The following is an 18,733-nucleotide window of genomic DNA, read 5'->3' as shown; positions in this document are numbered from 1 at the left end:
AGTACCTACAAGCTGAGAGTACCTACAAGCTGAGAGTACCTACAAGCTGAGAGTGCCTACAAGCTGAGAGTGCCTACAAGCTGAGAGTACCTACAAGCTGAGAGTACATACAAACTGGGAGTGCCTACAAGCTGAGAGTACCTACAAGCTGAGAGTACCTACAAGCTGAGAGTGCCTACAATCTGAGAGTGCCTACAATCTGAGAGTACCTACAATCTGAGTACCTACAAGCTGAGAGTACCTACAAGCTGAGAGTGCCTACAAGCTGAGAGTGCCTACAATCTGAGAGTACCTACAATCTGAGAGTACCTACAAGCTGAGAGTACCTACAAGATGAGAGCGCCTACAATTCTTCCAATAATTGTTTACAGACAGATTATTTCACTTAAGTGAAAAGCTGAGGAGACTGAATAGCTGACTCCCAGCATAACATTTTGATTTGTCCTCTCTGAATAAACCCATTTTCCTCTCCCTGATTTGCTTTGGAGTTTGTGTTATTGAAGAATAACATAACAGAACTGTTGCATTTATATTTTTGTCCAGTGAAAGTTCTACTACTTAACCAAAATGGATCTCCATTCCCATATCCTAAATGTATCACCCTCCCTAACAAAGTACACATAAAGGCTTACAAAACTCAGGAAAAATTATGAATAAGGCAATGTCATTTTGCTGCTAAAACCTGTAGGCTGTGACAACTGCTTATCCTTGCAGCGTTATATGCATTCATTCTTAAATATATGCATATGTAAATATATACACACACAAAGTCATGAGATTTTTTTTTTAAGTCAATTTTATTATGTTTCATTTTTAGAGCCAATGGCCTTTAGATGACGATCTGAGAAAATAAGGACAAAGGGAGAAAAATCACAGGTTTCTTTTTTTCAATTTTTTCATTGATGGCATTGAATTCAGTCGTGGTGATAACATCCTTTACCCCTGGAGTTGGTGGATGGGGGTGTCACTAGAGGAAACGTCCCTGGCCTTGCTTCTCTCTCATCCATGCCTGGATCCTCTCCTTCAGTTCAGGGACTGTGAATAAAGACAATGACACAGCAAAACGTGACCACAAACCCCTGAGGACCTTAACCGTTAATAAGGTGTGCTAGTAGGACATGTTGCCTAAAAGAAAATGGAAAATAAACAGACTTCAATTGCAGTTAGAGAGCTGGTCCTCTTCTTTCATTCTTATGTGACCAACTCTTGACTGGAAGACCATGCTGTGTGTGTACATACGTGACTCCAGCAAGACCATGCTGTGTGTCAACATACATGACTCCAGCAAGACCATGCTGTGTGTGAACATACGTGACTCCAGCAAGACCATGCTGTGTGAACATACGTGACTCCAGCAAGACCATGCTGTGTGTGAACATACGTGACTCCAGCATGAACATGCTGTGTGTGTACATACGTGACTCCAGCAAGACCATGCTGTGTGTGAACATACGTGACTCCAGCATGACCATGCTGTGTGTGAACATACGTGACTCCAGGAAGACCATGCTGTGTGTGTGTACTTACATGACTCCAGCAAGACCATGCTGTGTGTGAACATAGGTGACTCCAGCATGACCATGCTGTGTGTGAACATACGTGACTCCAGCATGACCATGCTGTGTGTGTACATACGTGACTCCAGCATGACCATGCTGTGTGTGAACATACGTGACTCCAGCATGACCATGCTGTGTGTGTGTACATACGTGACTCCAGCAAGACCATGCTGTGTGTGAACATACGTGACTCCAGCAAGACCATGCTGTGTGTGAACATACGTGACTCCAGCATGACCATGCTGTGTGTGAACATATGTGACTCCAGCATGACCATGCTGTGTGTGAACATACATGACTCCAGCATGACCATGCTGTGTGTGTGTACATACGTGACTCCAGCAAGACCATGCTGTGTGTGAACATACGTGACTCCAGCATGACCATGCTGCGTGTGAACATACGTGACTCCAGCATAACCATGCTGTGTGTGTGTACATGCGTGACTCCAGCAAGACCATTCTGTGTGTGAACATACGTGACTCCAGCATGACCATGCTGTGTGTGTACATACGTGACTCCAGGAAGACCATGCTGTGTGTACATACGTGACTCCAGCAAGACCATGCTGTGTGTGTGTACATACGTGACTCCAGCATGCTTTCGTTGAGAGGCTGTCTGTTAAAGGGGTCAGTGGGGGAGTTGAGAAGGTGGCGGAGGATGATGGCTCGGTCCATGATGTTCCCAGAGGGCAGTATCACAGGGTCAGTCATTAATGTGTCCATCAGAGGGTCTGTGGACACACACGTACACAGACAAAAACAATTCAATTAAATTCATAAAATCAACATATACAGTGGGGCAAAAAAGTATTTAGTCAGCCACCAATTGTGCAAGTTCTCCCACTTAAAAAGATGAGAGGCCTGTAATTTTCATCATAGGTACACTTCAACTATGACAGACAAGATGAGAAAAAAAATCCAGAAAATCACATTGTAGGATTTTTTTATGAATTTATTTGCAAATTATGGTGGAAAATAAGTATTTGGTCAATAAACTTTTGTTATCTCAATACTTTGTTATATACCCTTTGTTGGCAATGACAGAGGTCAAACGTTTTCTGTAAGTCTTCACAAGGTTTTCACACACTGTTGCTGGTATTTTGGCCCATTCCTCCATGCAGATCTCTAGAGCAGTGATGTTTTGGGGCTGTTGCTGGGCAACACAGACTTTCAACTCCCTCCAAAGATTTTCTATGGGGTTGAGATATGGAGACTGGCTAGGCCACTCCAGGACCTTGAAATGCTTCTTACAAAGCCACTCCTTCGTTGCCCGGGCGGTGTGTTTGGGATCCCTAATCAATACCCTAATCAATTCTACGGTTGAGTAGCTGTATCTAAGGTGAATTCAAGCAGGACCACCCAGTTCGTCTCTCCAAGGAATTGTGCGTCTACACTGCTTTCATTCCCACGCTGGAAACATCTATATGGCTGACCATCCTCAGAAGACCCCTCTTACAGAACGAGGGCGAGGAAACAGACAACTAGGAGAAAGACACTGACATTGTGTAGACAAGCAGAGACTTACACCTATATGGCTGACCGTCCTCAGAAAACCCCTCTTACAGAACGAGGGCGAGGAAACAGACAACTAGGAGAAAGGACACTGACATTGTGTGGACAAGCAGAGACCCGTTAACAAAAGAGGTTCCGCCATCAGAGGGAGAAGGCGGAACTCGGTCCATGTAGAGATAACCCAACGTAGACCTTCGACAAGTAACAACATCAATATATTCTGACCTGTAAGTTGGCAATTCGGGGCAAGGTGTTAGGGCTAAACCAAGTTTACAAATGTATCCAAGTGTGCTTTTCTCTCGGTCCCGCTCTCTCTTTTAAATCCCCATTTTGTGAAACACGTGTCATATTGTGTTGGCCCGCTAGGGACCTGTTTCATTGTACTAAGTTCTAATCAATAACCTAGACTGTGTGTGTGTGTGTGTGTGTGTATGTTATATTATCATTTAGCTTGTTAGTAAATAAATAATCAACTCAATTGGTGTGGTACGGAATGAGTGAGAGCTGGGTTTCTGCAGATTTACAAACTATGCGACGAGACTGTAGAGGAAATTAATTAGCGACTGCTGTAAAAATCAATATTCTGATATTCTTTGAGTTCATATGGGAAACGGAAACACAGTAAAACAAACGTTTCCCATGGTGCCCCAGGTTACTGAGTTAATGATTACCTGATTAGTTTAATCACGTAGTTATAAACATCAGTCGTCACTTTAAAGAGACCAACGTTAATGATAGGACTCAGTCACGATTTATGGCATTGTCTGGATGGCTGACCATATGTTCGCAATCACAAAAGTCAAACACCTTATCCATGGCTTTTTTCCCATAGAACCCTGGGAGCAAGGACACCGTCGGGGGTATGAAGACATATGAAAACCTGAACTGACTAAATTAATGTTAATGTGTGTGAATTAAATTGTGGTGTTGTTGTGTGTGGATTGTTTCAGGAGTTCATGACCAGTTGCACATTTTGATATATATTTATTTATACAATAAAATAAAACCTAAATGTATTTTTACAGCGTTACTGTCTTAATCTGTTCGTTGGACGGCGGTCGGTTCAAAGAGGGAGCGGCACAGCTGTCCTATGTCATATAATTTCGATAATTGAGGTTGAAGAATGCGTGTGTGTTTTTATCCCTTTTGTTTATTGTTTTGGCTAAATGATATTAGACGATGGGAGATTTGGCACTCTGGGAAGAATAAAAGACGGGTGGAAACTTTGCTCAAGGAGCCTGTAAACCAAACTCCTGGTGTAGCATTCCGTTACACAATAGTGTCTTTTATACTTTTTTTGTCTTTTATACTTTTTATACTTTGAGATATCTTTGAGATATACTTTGAGATATCTACATACCATTTGATAATATTATTCTTATCACGTACCGGTAATACATCTGAGTACTTTGAAATGGACCGTATATTTCTGGGTAATATTCCATATGATCTAATGGTAAATGTTATTCACATTACACACATTCTGACAGTATTCAGACCCCTTGCCTTTTTCCACATTCTGTTATTTTTTTATTTACCTTTATTTAACTAGGCAAGTCCGTTAAGAACAAATTCTTATTTTCAATGACGGCCTAGGAACAATGACTGCCTGTTCAGGGGCAGAACGACAGATTTGTACCATGTCAGCTCGGGGGTTTGAACTTGCAACCTTCCGGTTACTAGTCTAACTAGCTCTAACCACTAGGCTGCCCTGCCACCCCTATTGTACAGCCTTATTTTAAAATGGATCAATCTACACACCATACCCCATAATGACAAAGCAAAAACAGGTTTTTAGACATTTCTGAAAATGCATATATTTTTTTTTTTACAGAAATAGGTATTCAGACCCTGTGCTATGACAGTCGGAATTGAGCTCAGGTGCATTCGGTTTCCGTAGATCATGTTTCTACAACTTGGAGTCCACCCGTGGTAAATACAATTGATTGGACATGATTTGGAAAGACACCTGTCTACATATGGTCTCACAGTTGACAGTGCATGTCAGAGCGAAAACCAAGCCATGAGGTGGAAGGAAGTGTAAGTAGAGCTCCGAGACAGGATTGTGTCGTGGTACAGATCTGGGGAAGGCTAACAAAACATTTATGCAGCACTGACGGTCCCCTAGAACACAGTGGCCTCCATCATTCCTAAATGGAAGTTTGGAACCACCAAGACTCCTCCTAGAGCTGACCGCCGAGCCAAACTGAGCAATCAGTGAGGAGGGCCTTGGTACGGCCCAGTACATCACTGGGGCCATGCTTCCTGCCATCCAGGACCTCTATATCAGGCGGTGTCAGAGGAAGGCCCTAAACATTTTTAAAGACTCCATCCACCCTTAAACAGAGTAGCAGCAATGTAACACTGCTACTCTGTTTATTATTTATGCATATTCACAACTCTACCTACATGTACATGTTACCTCAATTACCTCGACTAACCGGTGCCCCAGCACATTGACTCTGTACCGGTACCTCCTGTATATTGTAACGGTTTTGACTTGAGGTTATTATTTATAGGGGTGCCAGGTAGGTTGGTTTCTCCTTTTAGTTTGGGAGGGAATGAGTCCCATCTGGTCCGTCAAGTCTACACCAATACAAAGGACTTATGTAAACGTCAGAAGGGAAATCAACTTTTCATAAACCCTTAAAACATTGAAAAGAACTTCAAAAACAACTGTATTCTTTTGCGTGGGTTGTATTAGCAACATCAATGGATTACACACACATAATAATATAACACAATGAGTTCTGGTTCCTCCAGAAATGTCCTGTACCTCGGGCCTAAAAAGAGTCCAGCCCGGTAAAGGAGTTCAGTGAACTCAAGTGACTTTTGTCACGCAATGTTTGTCCGTTCATTCCGTGTAGCGTAAACCCAGTATTAAATCATACAATCAATATAACAATTTTACCACAGAACTTTAAAGCGTATCAGCTCTTACTAATTCCTCAACTACATCTAACTACATAAATCATCACCGTATACATCATATCAAAACAAATGAAATACCGTATACAAAAAAGGTGGTAGTCAGTCGGTCAGTCAGACAATCCAATCCGCCAACAGATCTCCAGCGGAGAAAGGCCACGAAGAACGGAGAGGTGTAGTCCACAGACGCAAAGAGTGGATCCGATCCTGGGTAAACTCTCTCAGGCTACAAAACACACGTTTAACAGCAACAAAACAACCGGAATAGAGAAGCTTCGGGAACACATCCTCAGTCACGTCTCCATCACAACCCCCTTTTGCGCAGCTGATGCTGGCTATTTAATTGGGAATTAAAGGGAAAGCACCCTATTTGAAGGAGAAGCACTGAGACGGTTCAGAATAATTCAGGCCGTCACAATATAGCCTCGCAATTTAACTGCTGCTGTTTAATTATTTGTTACTTTTATTTTCTATTTTCAGTTTTTTTACATAACACTTAACAAAAAAATCTTACTTCTTAAAGCATGGTTGGTTAAGGACTTGTAAGCAAGCATTTCACTGTAAGCTCTACACCTGTTGTATTCAGCACGTGACAAATAAAATTTGATGATTCGGTCAGGGAGGTGACCAAGAACCCGATGGTCACTCTGACAGAGCTCCAGAGTTCCTCTGTTGAGATGGGAGAACCTTCCAGAAAGACAACCATCTCTGCATCACTCTACCAATTAGACCTTTATGGTAGAGTGGCCATGCAGAATCCACTCCTCAGCCCGCTTGGTGTTTATCCGAAAGGCACCTAAAGGACTTTCAGACCATGAGAAACAAGATTCTCCAGTCTGATGAAACTAGTCAGGATTGAGGGAAAGATGAATGGAGCAAAGTACAGAGAGTTCCTTGATGAAGTCCTGAGCGCTCTGGAGCAGGTTTTCAAGACAACGACCCTAAGCACAGAGCCAAAAGAACGCAGGAGGGGCTTCTGGACAAGTCTCTGAATGTCCTTGAGTGGGCCAGCCAGAGCCCGGACTTGAACCCGATAGAGCCTCTCTGGAGAGAACTGAAAATAGCTGTACAGCAACACTCCCCATCCAACCTAACAGAGGCTCTGCAGAGAAGAATGGGAGAAATTCCCCAAATACAGGTACGCCAAGCTTGTAGAATCATACCCAAGAAGACTCAACCTCAACCAGCCTGTAAATCGCTGCCAGAGGTGCTTCAACAAAGTACTGAGTAAAGGCTCTGAATACATATGTAAATGTATATCTTTCATTTTTAATATACATTTGCAATAATGTCTAAAAATCTGTTTTTGCTTTGTCATTAAATCAGTTTTGTGTGTAGATTGATGAGGGGGAAAAAACCAATTAAATCCATTTTTAGAATAAGGCTGTAATGTAACAAAATGTGGAAAAAAAACTTTTCGAATGCTCTGTAATTTATAGTATTCCGAGTGATGCAAGGCTCGCTACCTTGGCTAGACCCATCGAATAAGCTTATGGGCCTATAGCATTCATATGATAATGGAGTCAGATTGAATATTATATTATGGTCGTATTACTCTTATACTAATTTCAGGATATCCTCAGTCGGAGTGGATTTTCACTGTATTACAACGGCACACTCCATTCGAGCACTACGGATAGTGAGGCATATTTTTATTTATTTAACTAGGCAAGTCAGTTAAGAACATTTTTAAAAATGTACAATGGTGGCCTCCCCCGGCCAAACACAGACCACGCTGGGCTAATTGTGCGCCGCCCTATGGGACTCCCAATCACTGCCGGGTGTGATAAGGCCTGAAAACGAACCAGGGACTGTGACACCTCTTGCACTGAGCTGCAGTGCTTTAGACCGCTGCGCCACTCAGGAGCCCATATCTGGAAATCAAAGTGAGTATGAGGCCTGCATTCCCCTCCCAGAGTATATTAAGTCAGTAGTTATAGGATAGCCCAGTCTAAGCTGTCTGTGTGACTGACCCTCATTACTCACAAAATGTCCTGAGTTTTGCCAAGATAGAGGGTCTTCCTTTTACTTGTATGTCCCAATCAAACTGACTTGAAGTCAGCTCATTTGACCGAAGTCCTGGACTCATGAAAAAAAAAATCATACGGACATGCTGTAGCAGGCCTAATGTGGAATAGAGGACTGTGACCAGTTTTAGTAATTTAAGTCTTACTGCGACGTTGCAGCCAAATGAACATGCCGCTGCGGTCAGGGACAATTACTAACACAATAAATAAAATATATATGTTTTGTTCCAAAACTTGCCAGTTTGAACACTAGAAAGTGAATTTAAAAACGTGCGAGTTTGAACACTGGAAAAGTTGAACACTTGCCTTTAAACTCGTCAGGTGCGTCACTGTAGTCCATTTCGGACTGCGAGTTCCTGGCGACTATCTCCTCCACCTTCTCCGATAGCAGCTTGAATTTTTCAATGGTGATGGTGGACTTGATGCCGGCTTTCTTCATCTTGGAAATCACTTCCTCAAAGAGCTCTCGGCTGTATGACCGCTGGAAAGGGAAGAGAAAGAACACCATGTAAGCCTGTGGAGTATTTATTACTACACACCATAGCAAAACATTCTGCAACAGTAGATCCCGCCTCTCGCCTCTATACTCTAGCATTTTGGATTTGAGATCAATTGTTTCATTCGAGGCAACCATACAGAATGTCACCTTTAATTTCAGGGTATTTTCATACATATCCATTTAAATGTTTAGAAATTAAAGCACTTTATGTATCCAGTTCTTCCCCAGATGAAGATGTATTTGGACAAATTCACTTACTGTATTAGTCAAAAGCTTAGTATTTGGTCCCATACTCCTTGCTTGTGACTACAAACTCGGATGCATTTGCGGTTTGTTTTGGCTTATGTATTGCCCTAGTAACAATGGTGAATGGAGTCATTTTCTTTATACAGTGGGGCAAAAAAAGTATTTAGTCAGCCACCAATTGTGCAAGTTCTCCCACTTAAAAAGATGAGAGAGGCCTGTAATTTTCATCATAGATACACTTCAACTATGACGGACAAAATTAGAAAAAAAATCCAGAAAATCACATTGTAGGATTTTTTATAAATTTATTTGCAAATTATGGTGGAAAATAAGTATTTGGTCAATAACAAAAGTTAATCTCAATACTTTGTTATATACCCTTTGTTGGCAATGATAGAGGTCAAACGTTTTCTGTAAGTCTTCACAAGGTTTTCACACACTGTTGCTGGTATTTTGGCCCATTCCTCCATGCAGATCTCCTCTAGAGCAGTGATGTTTTGGGGCTGTTGCTGGGCAACACAGATCTTCAACTCTCTCCAAAGATTTTCTATGGGGTTGAGATCTGGAGACTGGCTAGGCCACTCCAGGACCTTTAAATGCTTCTTACGAAGCCACTTCGAAGCCTTCGTTGCCCGGGCGGTGTGTTTGGGATCATTGTCATGCTGAAAGACCCAGCCACGTTTCATCTTCAATGCCCTTGCTGATGGAAGGAGGTTTTCACTCAAAATCTCATTATACATGGCCCCATTCATTCTACAAGCTTCACAGTAGGTATGGTGTTCTTTGGCTGCAACTCAGCATTCTTTGTCCTCCAAACACGACGAGTTGAGTTTTTACCAAAACGTTATATTTTGGTTTCATCTGACCATATGACATTCTCCCAATCTTCTTCATCCAAATGCTCTCTAGCAAACTTCAGATGGGCCTGGACATGTACTGGCTTAAGCAGTGGGACACGTCTGGCACTGCAGGATTTGAGTCCCTGGCGGCGTAGTGTGTTACTGATGGTAGGCTTTGGTCCCAGCTCTCTGCAGGTCATTCACTAGGTCCCCCGTGTGGTTCTGGGATTTTTGCTCACCGTTCTTGTGATCATTTTGACCCCACGGGATCTTGCGTGGAGCCCCAGATTGAGGGAGATTATCAGTGGTCTTTGCTCCCACAGTTGATTTCTTCAAACCAGGCTGCTTACCTATTGCAGATTCAGTCTTCCCAGCCTGGTGCAGGTCTACAATTTTGTTTCTGGTGTCCTTTGACAGCTCTTTGGTCTTGGCCATAGTGGAGTTTGGGGTGTGACTATTTGAGGTTGTGGACAGATGTATTTTATACTGATAACAAGTTCAAACAGGTGCCATTAATACAGGTAACGAGTGGAGGACAGAGGAGCCTCTTAAAGAAGAAGTTACAGGTCTGTGAGAGCCAGAAATCTTGCTTGTTTGTAGTTGACCAAATACTTATTTTCCACCATAACTTGCAAATAAATTCATTAAAAATCATACAATGTGATTTTCTGGATTTTCTCTCCTCATTTTGTCTGTCATAGTTGAAGTGTACCTATGATGAAAAATACAGGCCTCTTTCATCTTTTTAAGTGGGAGAACTTGCACAATTGGTGGCTGACTAAATACTTTTTTGCCCCACTGTAAGTGAGTAGATAAGATGCCGTTCAGAGGCTACAACAAAATATGCTGAACTCTCACCATTACCAATAACAGGGGAGAGGTTAGCATTTTTTGGGGGGTATGATGTTTGTGCCTCTAACTTTCTCACTCATCATTATCCATGTGTTCAGAAATACACTACCGTTCAAAAGTTTGGGGTCACTTAAAAATGTCCTTGTTGTTGAAAGAAAGTCTATTCTTGATCTGAGAAATTAAGGCTATTCCATGTGAGAAATTGTCAAGAAATTGAAGATCTCGTACAACTCTGTACTACTCCCTTCACACAACAGTGCAAACTGGCTCTAACCAGAATAGAAAGAGGTGTGGGAGGCCCCGGTGCACAACTGAGCAAGAGGACAAGTACATTAGTGTCTAGTTTGAGAAACAAACGCCTCCCAAGTCCTTAGCTGGCAGATTCATTAATAGTACCGCAAAACACCAGTCTCAACGTCAACAGTTTTATTTTATTTTTTATTTTATTTCACCTTTATTTAACCAGGTAGGCTAGTTGAGAACAAGTTCTCATTTGCAACTGCGACCTGGCCAAGATAAAGCATAGCAGTGTGAACAGACAACACAGAGTTACACATGGAGTAAACAATTAACAAGTCAATAACACAGTAGAAAAAAAAGAGAGTCTATATACATTGTGTGCAAAAGGCATGAGGAGGTAGGCGTATAATTACAATTTTGCAGATTAACACTGGAGTGATAAATTATCAGATGGTCATGTACAGGTAGAGATATTGCAAAGAAGCATGAGGAGGAGGTGTTATGGTGTCAGGGTCCTTTGCTGGTGACACTGATTTATTTAGAATTCAAGGCACACTTAACCAGCATGGCTTCCAACAAGTGCTCAGCATATTTGGGAACTCCTTCAAGACTGTTGGAAAAGCATTTCAGGTGAAGCTGGTTGAGAGAATGCCAAGAGGGTGCAAAGCTGTCTTCAAGGCAAAGGGTGGCTACTTTGAAGAAACTCAAATATAAAACATATTTTTGGTTACTACATGATTCCATATGTAATTTCATAGTTTTGATGTTCTCTCTATTATTCTACAATTTTGAAAACAGTACAAATAAAAACCCTAAATGAGTAGGTGTGTCAAACTTTTCACTGGTACTGTTGTACCCAACATCCTACCATTAAGCAAGACGTGGAATAGAATCAAATTGTGAAAAGCCACCCAAGGAACCCCACCCCAACAACCGGTATTCAGTATCAGTTCTCTATGTCTGACAAGTAGTATGGAGCTGCGGCTTTGAGTATTGCTTCTTTATCCTATGTGATGTACTGCCTTGTAAATCTGATGATGTTTCTTTCTGCCTGTTCAGAGAAAATAGCCGTTGAAGATAATTGCATTATTTACCATGAATTAGTGTTAAAGTACCAGGTTTTGCCCACTAACTAGATGCCAATGTTCCTGCTACTGCCATACCCTTTTATCAATTTAGCTGGTCTAGTGTTTATTAAATGGATTACAACATTTTCTTTGCAACTTCGGGTCGAAAACCAATGGCTTTAGCTCGTGATGAAAATACATTGTGTGGTCATCTTCACAAGTAAAGCCAGTCCTCAATGAAAGCGATTCAGTTTGCCCGTTTCTTAAGCTATAAGGAACCATATGCTGTGCGCTGTTTGGAACTGCGTTTTCCCACTAATTTCCTTTTGGCAAATGTGAAACCTGTTTTATTAGCTGCTTCATTACAGGAGTTGCATGTTCAACAATAGGCTATAGCCATTTGACTAAGATGACAGGCTTGCTATTGTTGCATGTTTCCATTAAGCTCTTCATTAAAAATGTTAGTTCCTTGTATGGATGGATAGTAGGCCATTTTCTGTTGGTCACATCATTTTACTGTTTGAAATTTTGTTGACCAGTTAATGAGGGTTGGTTAGTCGGCAGCAAATTGACCGACATTTTCATCCCTAATTATAAACCATTGCATGGCAGTCATTTTTATCAATAAAACTATTCTAAAACATAGTGATATGTAGTGTGATTAGTGACATTCCCCCATTAAACCCAACATTACCAAAGACTATACTGTGGGTGTTTGGGACTTTTACCATTATTCAATACCATAATATTGGAAGCCTCAGAACTGCTGTGACCTAATGGTTTGCTTTAAACCACACACGGATGGGCCGTTTCCTGGAGACAGATTAAGCTTAAGAGAAGGACAAACTGAATTGCCTTCATGGAGGAATGGCTTGAACTGTCCAGAACAGACTACGGGAAGGGCACAGTACTACAGAGCCATGACTACATGGAACTCTATTCCACATCAGGTAACTGATGCAGCAGTAAAATTTGATTTAAAAAACAGATAAAAATACACCTTATGGAACAGCGGGGACTGTGAAGCAACACAAACAAAAGCGCAGACACACGCATTCACACACACACACACACACTTACACATGGATTTTGTGTTGTAGATATGTGGTAGTAGAGTAGGGGCCTGAGGGCACACACGTAATGTGTTGTGAATGTATTGTAATGTTTTAAAAATTGTATAAACTGCATTAGTATTGCTGGACCCTGGGAAGTATAGCTGCTGCCTTGGAAGCAGTTAATGGGGATCCATAATAAATACAAACAACTGAGGATGACCACACAATGCATTTTCATCACGAACACAAAAGCAATTGGTTTTCTATCAAAAGTTTAAAAGAAAATGTTGTGATCCATTTTAAACACAAGAGACCAGCAAAATGGATAAAAGGGTGTGGCAGTAGCAGGAACAGAGGCATTTAGTAGGCAAAACCTGATACTTAACATTCGTTTATGGTAAATAATGCAAGCAAGTTAAATGGCAAATTTCTCTGAACAGGGGGGGAAAAAAACATCACCAGATGCAGAGGGAATACATTACATAGGATGAAGAAGCAATACTACGTGTCAGACAGAACTGTTACTGTAAACTGTTTGTTGGGGTATCTGTGGGAGATCTTTGATCATTTTCCTGGATTCCTCATATCTTACTCATTGTTAGGAAGAATTATGGTCCAAATCGGATGTTAGGTACTATAATTATATTATGAAACCTATAAATTAAAAAAGTCACATTTGGGTACAATCAATTAGCTTAATCAAAGATCAAATTCAATTTAAACAAAACAATGTTTCATGAATGTTAATCTTATGTTTCTAACTACAGAAACTATTTCAGAAAAATCTGAGATGGTGGGTGTTGAAATCGTGTTTTTTGAGGTGCAACGACCCGTGACAATATACAGTGCCTTCAGAAAGTATTCAAAACCCTTGACTTATTCCACATTTTGTTGTGTTACTGCCCAAACTCTAAATGTATTAAATATATTCTCACCCATCTACACACAATAACACCCTAATGAAAGTGAAAACATGTTCAGACATTTTAGCAAATATAGCGAAAATGAAATACACAAATATCTAATTTACATACGTATTCACACTCCTGAGTCAATACTTTGTAAAAGCACCCTGGCAGCGAGAACAGCGGAGTCTTTCTAGGTAAGTCGAAGAGCTTTCCACACCTGGATTGTGCAATATTTGACCATAATTCTTTAATAAATTATTCAAGCTTTTTCAAAATTGGTTGTTGATCATTGCTAGACAACCATGTTCAGGTCTTGACATAGATTTTTAAGTAGATCAAAACTATAACTCAGACACTCAGGACCATTCACTGTCTTCTTGGTAAGCAACTCCAGTGTAGATTTGGCCTTTTGTTTAGGCTATTGTCCTTCCAGTGCCTTGTGGAAAGCAGACTGAACCAGGTTTTTCTCTAGGATTTTGCTTGTGCTTAGCTCCATTAAGTTGATTGTTTATCCTGAAAAACTTCCCAGTCCTTAACGATTACAAGCAAACCCATAACATGATGCAGCCACCACTACGCTTGAAAATATGGAGAGTGGTACTCAGTAACGTGTTGTATTACCCCAAACATACAATTTGTATTCAGGACAAAAAGTAAATTGCATCTTTGTAGTGAGTGGGTGTATGGATACACCATCCAAAGTGCAATTAATAACTTCACTATGCTCAAAAGGATATTCAATATCAGTTTATTATTTTACCCATCTACCAATAGGTGCTCTTATTTACGAGGCATTGGAAAACCTCCCTGGTCTTTGTGGATGAATCTGTGTTTGAAATTCTCTGCTCGATTGAGGGTCCTTACAGATAATTGTGTGTGTAGGATACAGAGATGAGGTTGTCAATCAAAAATGTTGTTAAACACTATTATCGCACACCGAGTGAGGCCATGCAACGTATTATGTGACTTGTTAAGCACATTTTTACTCTTGAACTTATTAGTGCTACCCATAAAAGGGTTTGAACAACATACATATTAGCTCAAGACAAACTTTTCATTTTTAATTAATTTGTAAACATTTCTAAAAACACAATTCCACTTAGGCATAATGGGGTATTGTGTTTAGGCCAGTGACAAAACATCTCAATTTTATCTATTTTAAATTCAGACTAAACACAAAATAATGTGGAATAAGTCAAAGGGGTACGAATACTTTCTGAAGGCACTAAGATGAAGTGCTTTCATTTCTAGTTTTTATTGAATCAAACCTTTATATAACTAGGCAAGTCAGTTAAGAACAAATTCTTATTTACAATGATGGCCTACCCCAGCCAAACCCTCCCCTAACCCGGACGACGCTGAGCCAATTGTGACTCCCGATAATGTCCGGTTGTGATACAGCACGGGATCGAACCAGGGTCTGTAGTGATGCCTCTAGCACTGAGATGCAGTGCCTTATGCATACACCACATTATGTGTTACATCCTGAATTCTAAATGTTTTACACACCATACACCTAAATTAAATCTTATTTACATAAGTATTCACACCCCTTTGCTATGACACTACAATTTTTTTATTTATATTTTTATAAATTTGCAAAAACTTCTAAAAACCTGTTTTCACTCTGTCATTATGGGGTATTGTGTGTAGATTACTGAGGAGTTTTTATGTATTTAATCCATTTTAGAATAAGGCTGTAACGTAACAAAATGTGGAAAAAGTGAAGGGGTCTGAATAGTTTCCTTAGACACTGTACTGTATCTGGGGAAGGGTCTAAAACAATTTCTAGAGTGTTGGAAGTTTCCAAGAGCACAGTGGTCTCCATCATTGGAACTACTCAGACTCTGCCTAGAGCTAGCCATCCGACCAAACTGAGCAACCAGGCATGAAGGACCTTGGTCAGGAAGGTGACAAAGAACTCAATGACCACTCTGACAGAATTAGAGTGGCTGAGATAGGAGACCCTGCCAGAAGGAGTACAGTCCTTCACAAATCTGGGCTTTATGGGAGAGTGGCTGTAGTATAGAGCCAAATAAAAAAAGATATACTTTACTGTGGGAGGGGAGTGTAGGTGTGTAACCATAGACATTTGAATCAGAACTGTTTTTACTTCCTGATTCATTGCTATCGGTACACTCAATATACACAGTCAGGTTGCAGTAAGGTCTTTCCTGCAGTTATTTTAATGTATAAAGCTCTTTATTTAGCAAGGCTTAGTTTAGTTTAGATGAAATTAATGTATTCGTCATAAATGTTAAATCTTTCTGGTCATACATATATACATGAAGTTTCACAGTATATAAAATACAGCAGAGCATCCATACAAAAATGTATTGGGACTTCTACTCAGACATGGGTTCAAATACTTTGAATGTTTTCCAGATGGGTGGGGTTTGCAGTTTCGGGACTTTTCTATTTGAAAACCCAGGTATGCGACTACTACTGTTTACCTGGTCGTCGGCGATGGCCTTGGCAAAGCGGGCACAGTCAAGTTGCAGGTAAATATCAGTAAGCTGGTCTAGGAGCTTCTTGGGCTCAAAACCGTACTTCTCTGGGTTCTCCACCTTCAGGTCCCGGCACTTGGGCCCGCATAGCTGCTGGAGGTTAAAGTTCAGCATGGCCGCCAGACGAGGCCCCAACTCCTGGAACGCACAGAGGAGGAAGTTCAGTCACCAGGAAAAATATTTGTGTATCTACGTCGATGAATAGGAATGGTTTAAGGTTACTATTGAAGTAGGCTTCACATCGTACAGGGCTTGACATTAAGGTAAATTTGCAAGTGGCACACCGGGCCAGTACCAAGTGAAAAATCCTGGCTAACTAGGTTGTCTCTTCCTTCAGTCGGGTGCTGTGCTACATTCTGTTGTGTGAACGATAGGCTGAGCCCTGGATAGAGCAGCCAGTATCACTCCAAACGCTCATCACGGAAGATCAAATAAAGTAGTTTTAATGACTCCAACCTCAGTGTTTCAACCATTCCACAAATGTCTTGTTAACAAACTATAGTTTTGGCAAGTCGGTGAGGACATCTACTTTGTGCATGACACAATAATATTTTCCAACAATTGTTTACAGACAGATTATTTCACTTATAATTCACTGTATCACATTTCCAGAAAAATAAATGGTTGACCTCCACAAGTCTGGTTCATCCTTGGGAGCAATTTCCAAACGCCTGAAGGTACCACGTTCATCTGCACAAACAATAGTACGCAAGTAGAAACACCATGGGACCACACAGCCGTCATACCGCTCAGGAAGGAGACGCGTTCTGTCTCCTATACAGTGGGGCAAAAAAGTATTTAGTCAGCAACCAATTGTGCAAGTTCTCCCACTTAAAAATATGAGAGAGGCCTGTAATTTTCATCATAGGTACACTTTAACTATGACAGACAAAATTAGAAAAAAAAATCCAGAAAATCACATTGTAGGATTTTTAATGAATGTATTTGCAAATGATGGTGGAAAATAAGTATTTGGTCAATAACAAAAGTTTCTCAATACTTTGTTATATACCCTTTGTTGGCAATGACAGAGGTCAAATGTTTTCTGTAAGTCTTCACAAGGTTTTCACACACTGTTGCTGGTATTTTGGCACATTCCTCCATGCAGATCTCCTCTAGAGCAGTGATGTTTTGGGGCTGCTGCTGGGCAACATGGACTTTCAACTCCCTCCAAAGATTTTCTATGGGGTTGAGATCTGGAGACTGGCTAGGCCACTCCAGGACCTTGAAATGCTTCTTACGAAGCCACTCCTTCGTTGCCCGGGATCATTGTCATGCTGAAAGACCCAGCCACGTTTCGTCTTCAATGCCCTTGCTGATGGAAGGAGGTTTTCACTCAAAATCTCACAATACATGGCCCCATTCATTCTTTCCTTTACACGGATCAGTCGTCCTGGTCCCTTTGCAGATAAAGCCCCAAAGCATGATGTTTCCACCCCCATGTTTCACAGTAGGTATGGTGTTCTTTGGATGCAACTCAGCATTCTTTGTCCTTCAAACACGACGAGTTGAGTTTTTACCAAAAAGTTATATTTTGGTTTCATCTGACATTCTCCCAACCTTCTTCTGGATCATCCAAATGCTCTCTAGCAAACTTCAGACGGCTTAAGCAGGGGGACACGTCTGGCACTGCAGGATTGGAGTCCCTGGCGGCGTAGTGTGTTACTGATGGTAGGCTTTGTTACTTTGGTCCCAGCTCTCTGCAGGTCATTCACTAGGTCCCCCCGTGTGGTTCTGGGATTTTTGCTCACCGTTGTGATCATTTTGACCCCACGGGGTGAGATCTTGCGTGGAGCCCCAGATCAAGGAAGATTCTCAGTGGTCTTGTATGTCTTTCATTTCCTAATAATTGCTCCCACAGTTGATTTCTTCAAACCAAGCTGCTTACCTATTGCAGAATCAGTCTTCCCAACCTGGTGCAGGTCTACAATTTTGTTTCTGGTGTCCTTTGACAGCTCTTTGGTCTTGGCCATAGTGGAGTTTGGAGTGTGACTGTTTGAGGTTGTGGACAGGTGTCTTTTATACTGATAACAAGTTCAAACAGGTGCCATTAATACAGGTAACGAGTGGAGGACAGAGGAGCCTCTTAAAGAAGAAGTTACAGGTCTGTGAGAGCCAGAAATCTTGCTTGTTTGTAGGTGACCAAATACTTATTTTCCACCATAATTTGCAAATAAATTCATTAAAAATCCTACAATGTGATTTTCTGGATTTTTTTTCTAATTTTGTCTGTCATAGTTGAAGTGTACCTATGATGAAAATTACAGGCCTCATCTTTTTTTAAGTGGGAGAACTTGCACAATTGGTGGCTGACTAAATACTTTTTTGCCCCACTGTAGATGAACGTACTTTGGTGAGAAAAGTGCAAATCAATCTCAGAACAACAGCAAAGGACCTTGTGAAGATGCTGGAGGAAACAGGTACAAAAGTATCTATATCCACAGTAAAAACGAGTCCTATATCGACAAAACCTGAAAGGCCGCTCAGCAATA

The 18,733-nt window shown here is 41.0% G+C and overlaps 1 protein-coding gene across 3 annotated transcripts in view; it reads right to left on the bottom strand.

Annotated features, from left to right (window-relative positions):
• Positions 1–778: 778 nt before the first annotated feature.
• The window catches only part of LOC139368351 (ubiquitin conjugation factor E4 B-like), a 96,603-nt gene continuing 78,648 nt past the window's right edge, over positions 779–18,733 (bottom strand). For all 3 annotated transcript variants that reach the window (XM_071107121.1, XM_071107120.1, XM_071107122.1), the window contains 4 exons: positions 16,188–16,379; positions 8,335–8,509; positions 2,146–2,292; positions 779–1,035 (listed from right to left, as the gene is read on the bottom strand). In XM_071107121.1, the coding sequence (XP_070963222.1) occupies positions 968–1,035; positions 2,146–2,292; positions 8,335–8,509; positions 16,188–16,379 (582 nt within the window). In that variant the 3' untranslated portion in view covers positions 779–967. The remainder of the gene's footprint in view (positions 1,036–2,145; positions 2,293–8,334; positions 8,510–16,187; positions 16,380–18,733) is intronic.

This window comes from Oncorhynchus clarkii, chromosome 16 (assembly GCF_045791955.1).
Source record: "Oncorhynchus clarkii lewisi isolate Uvic-CL-2024 chromosome 16, UVic_Ocla_1.0, whole genome shotgun sequence".
Classification (NCBI taxonomy): Eukaryota; Metazoa; Chordata; class Actinopteri; order Salmoniformes; family Salmonidae; genus Oncorhynchus; species Oncorhynchus clarkii.
The sequence above is the reverse complement of the archived record's forward strand: the minus strand, read 5'-3'. Positions and strand labels throughout refer to the sequence as shown.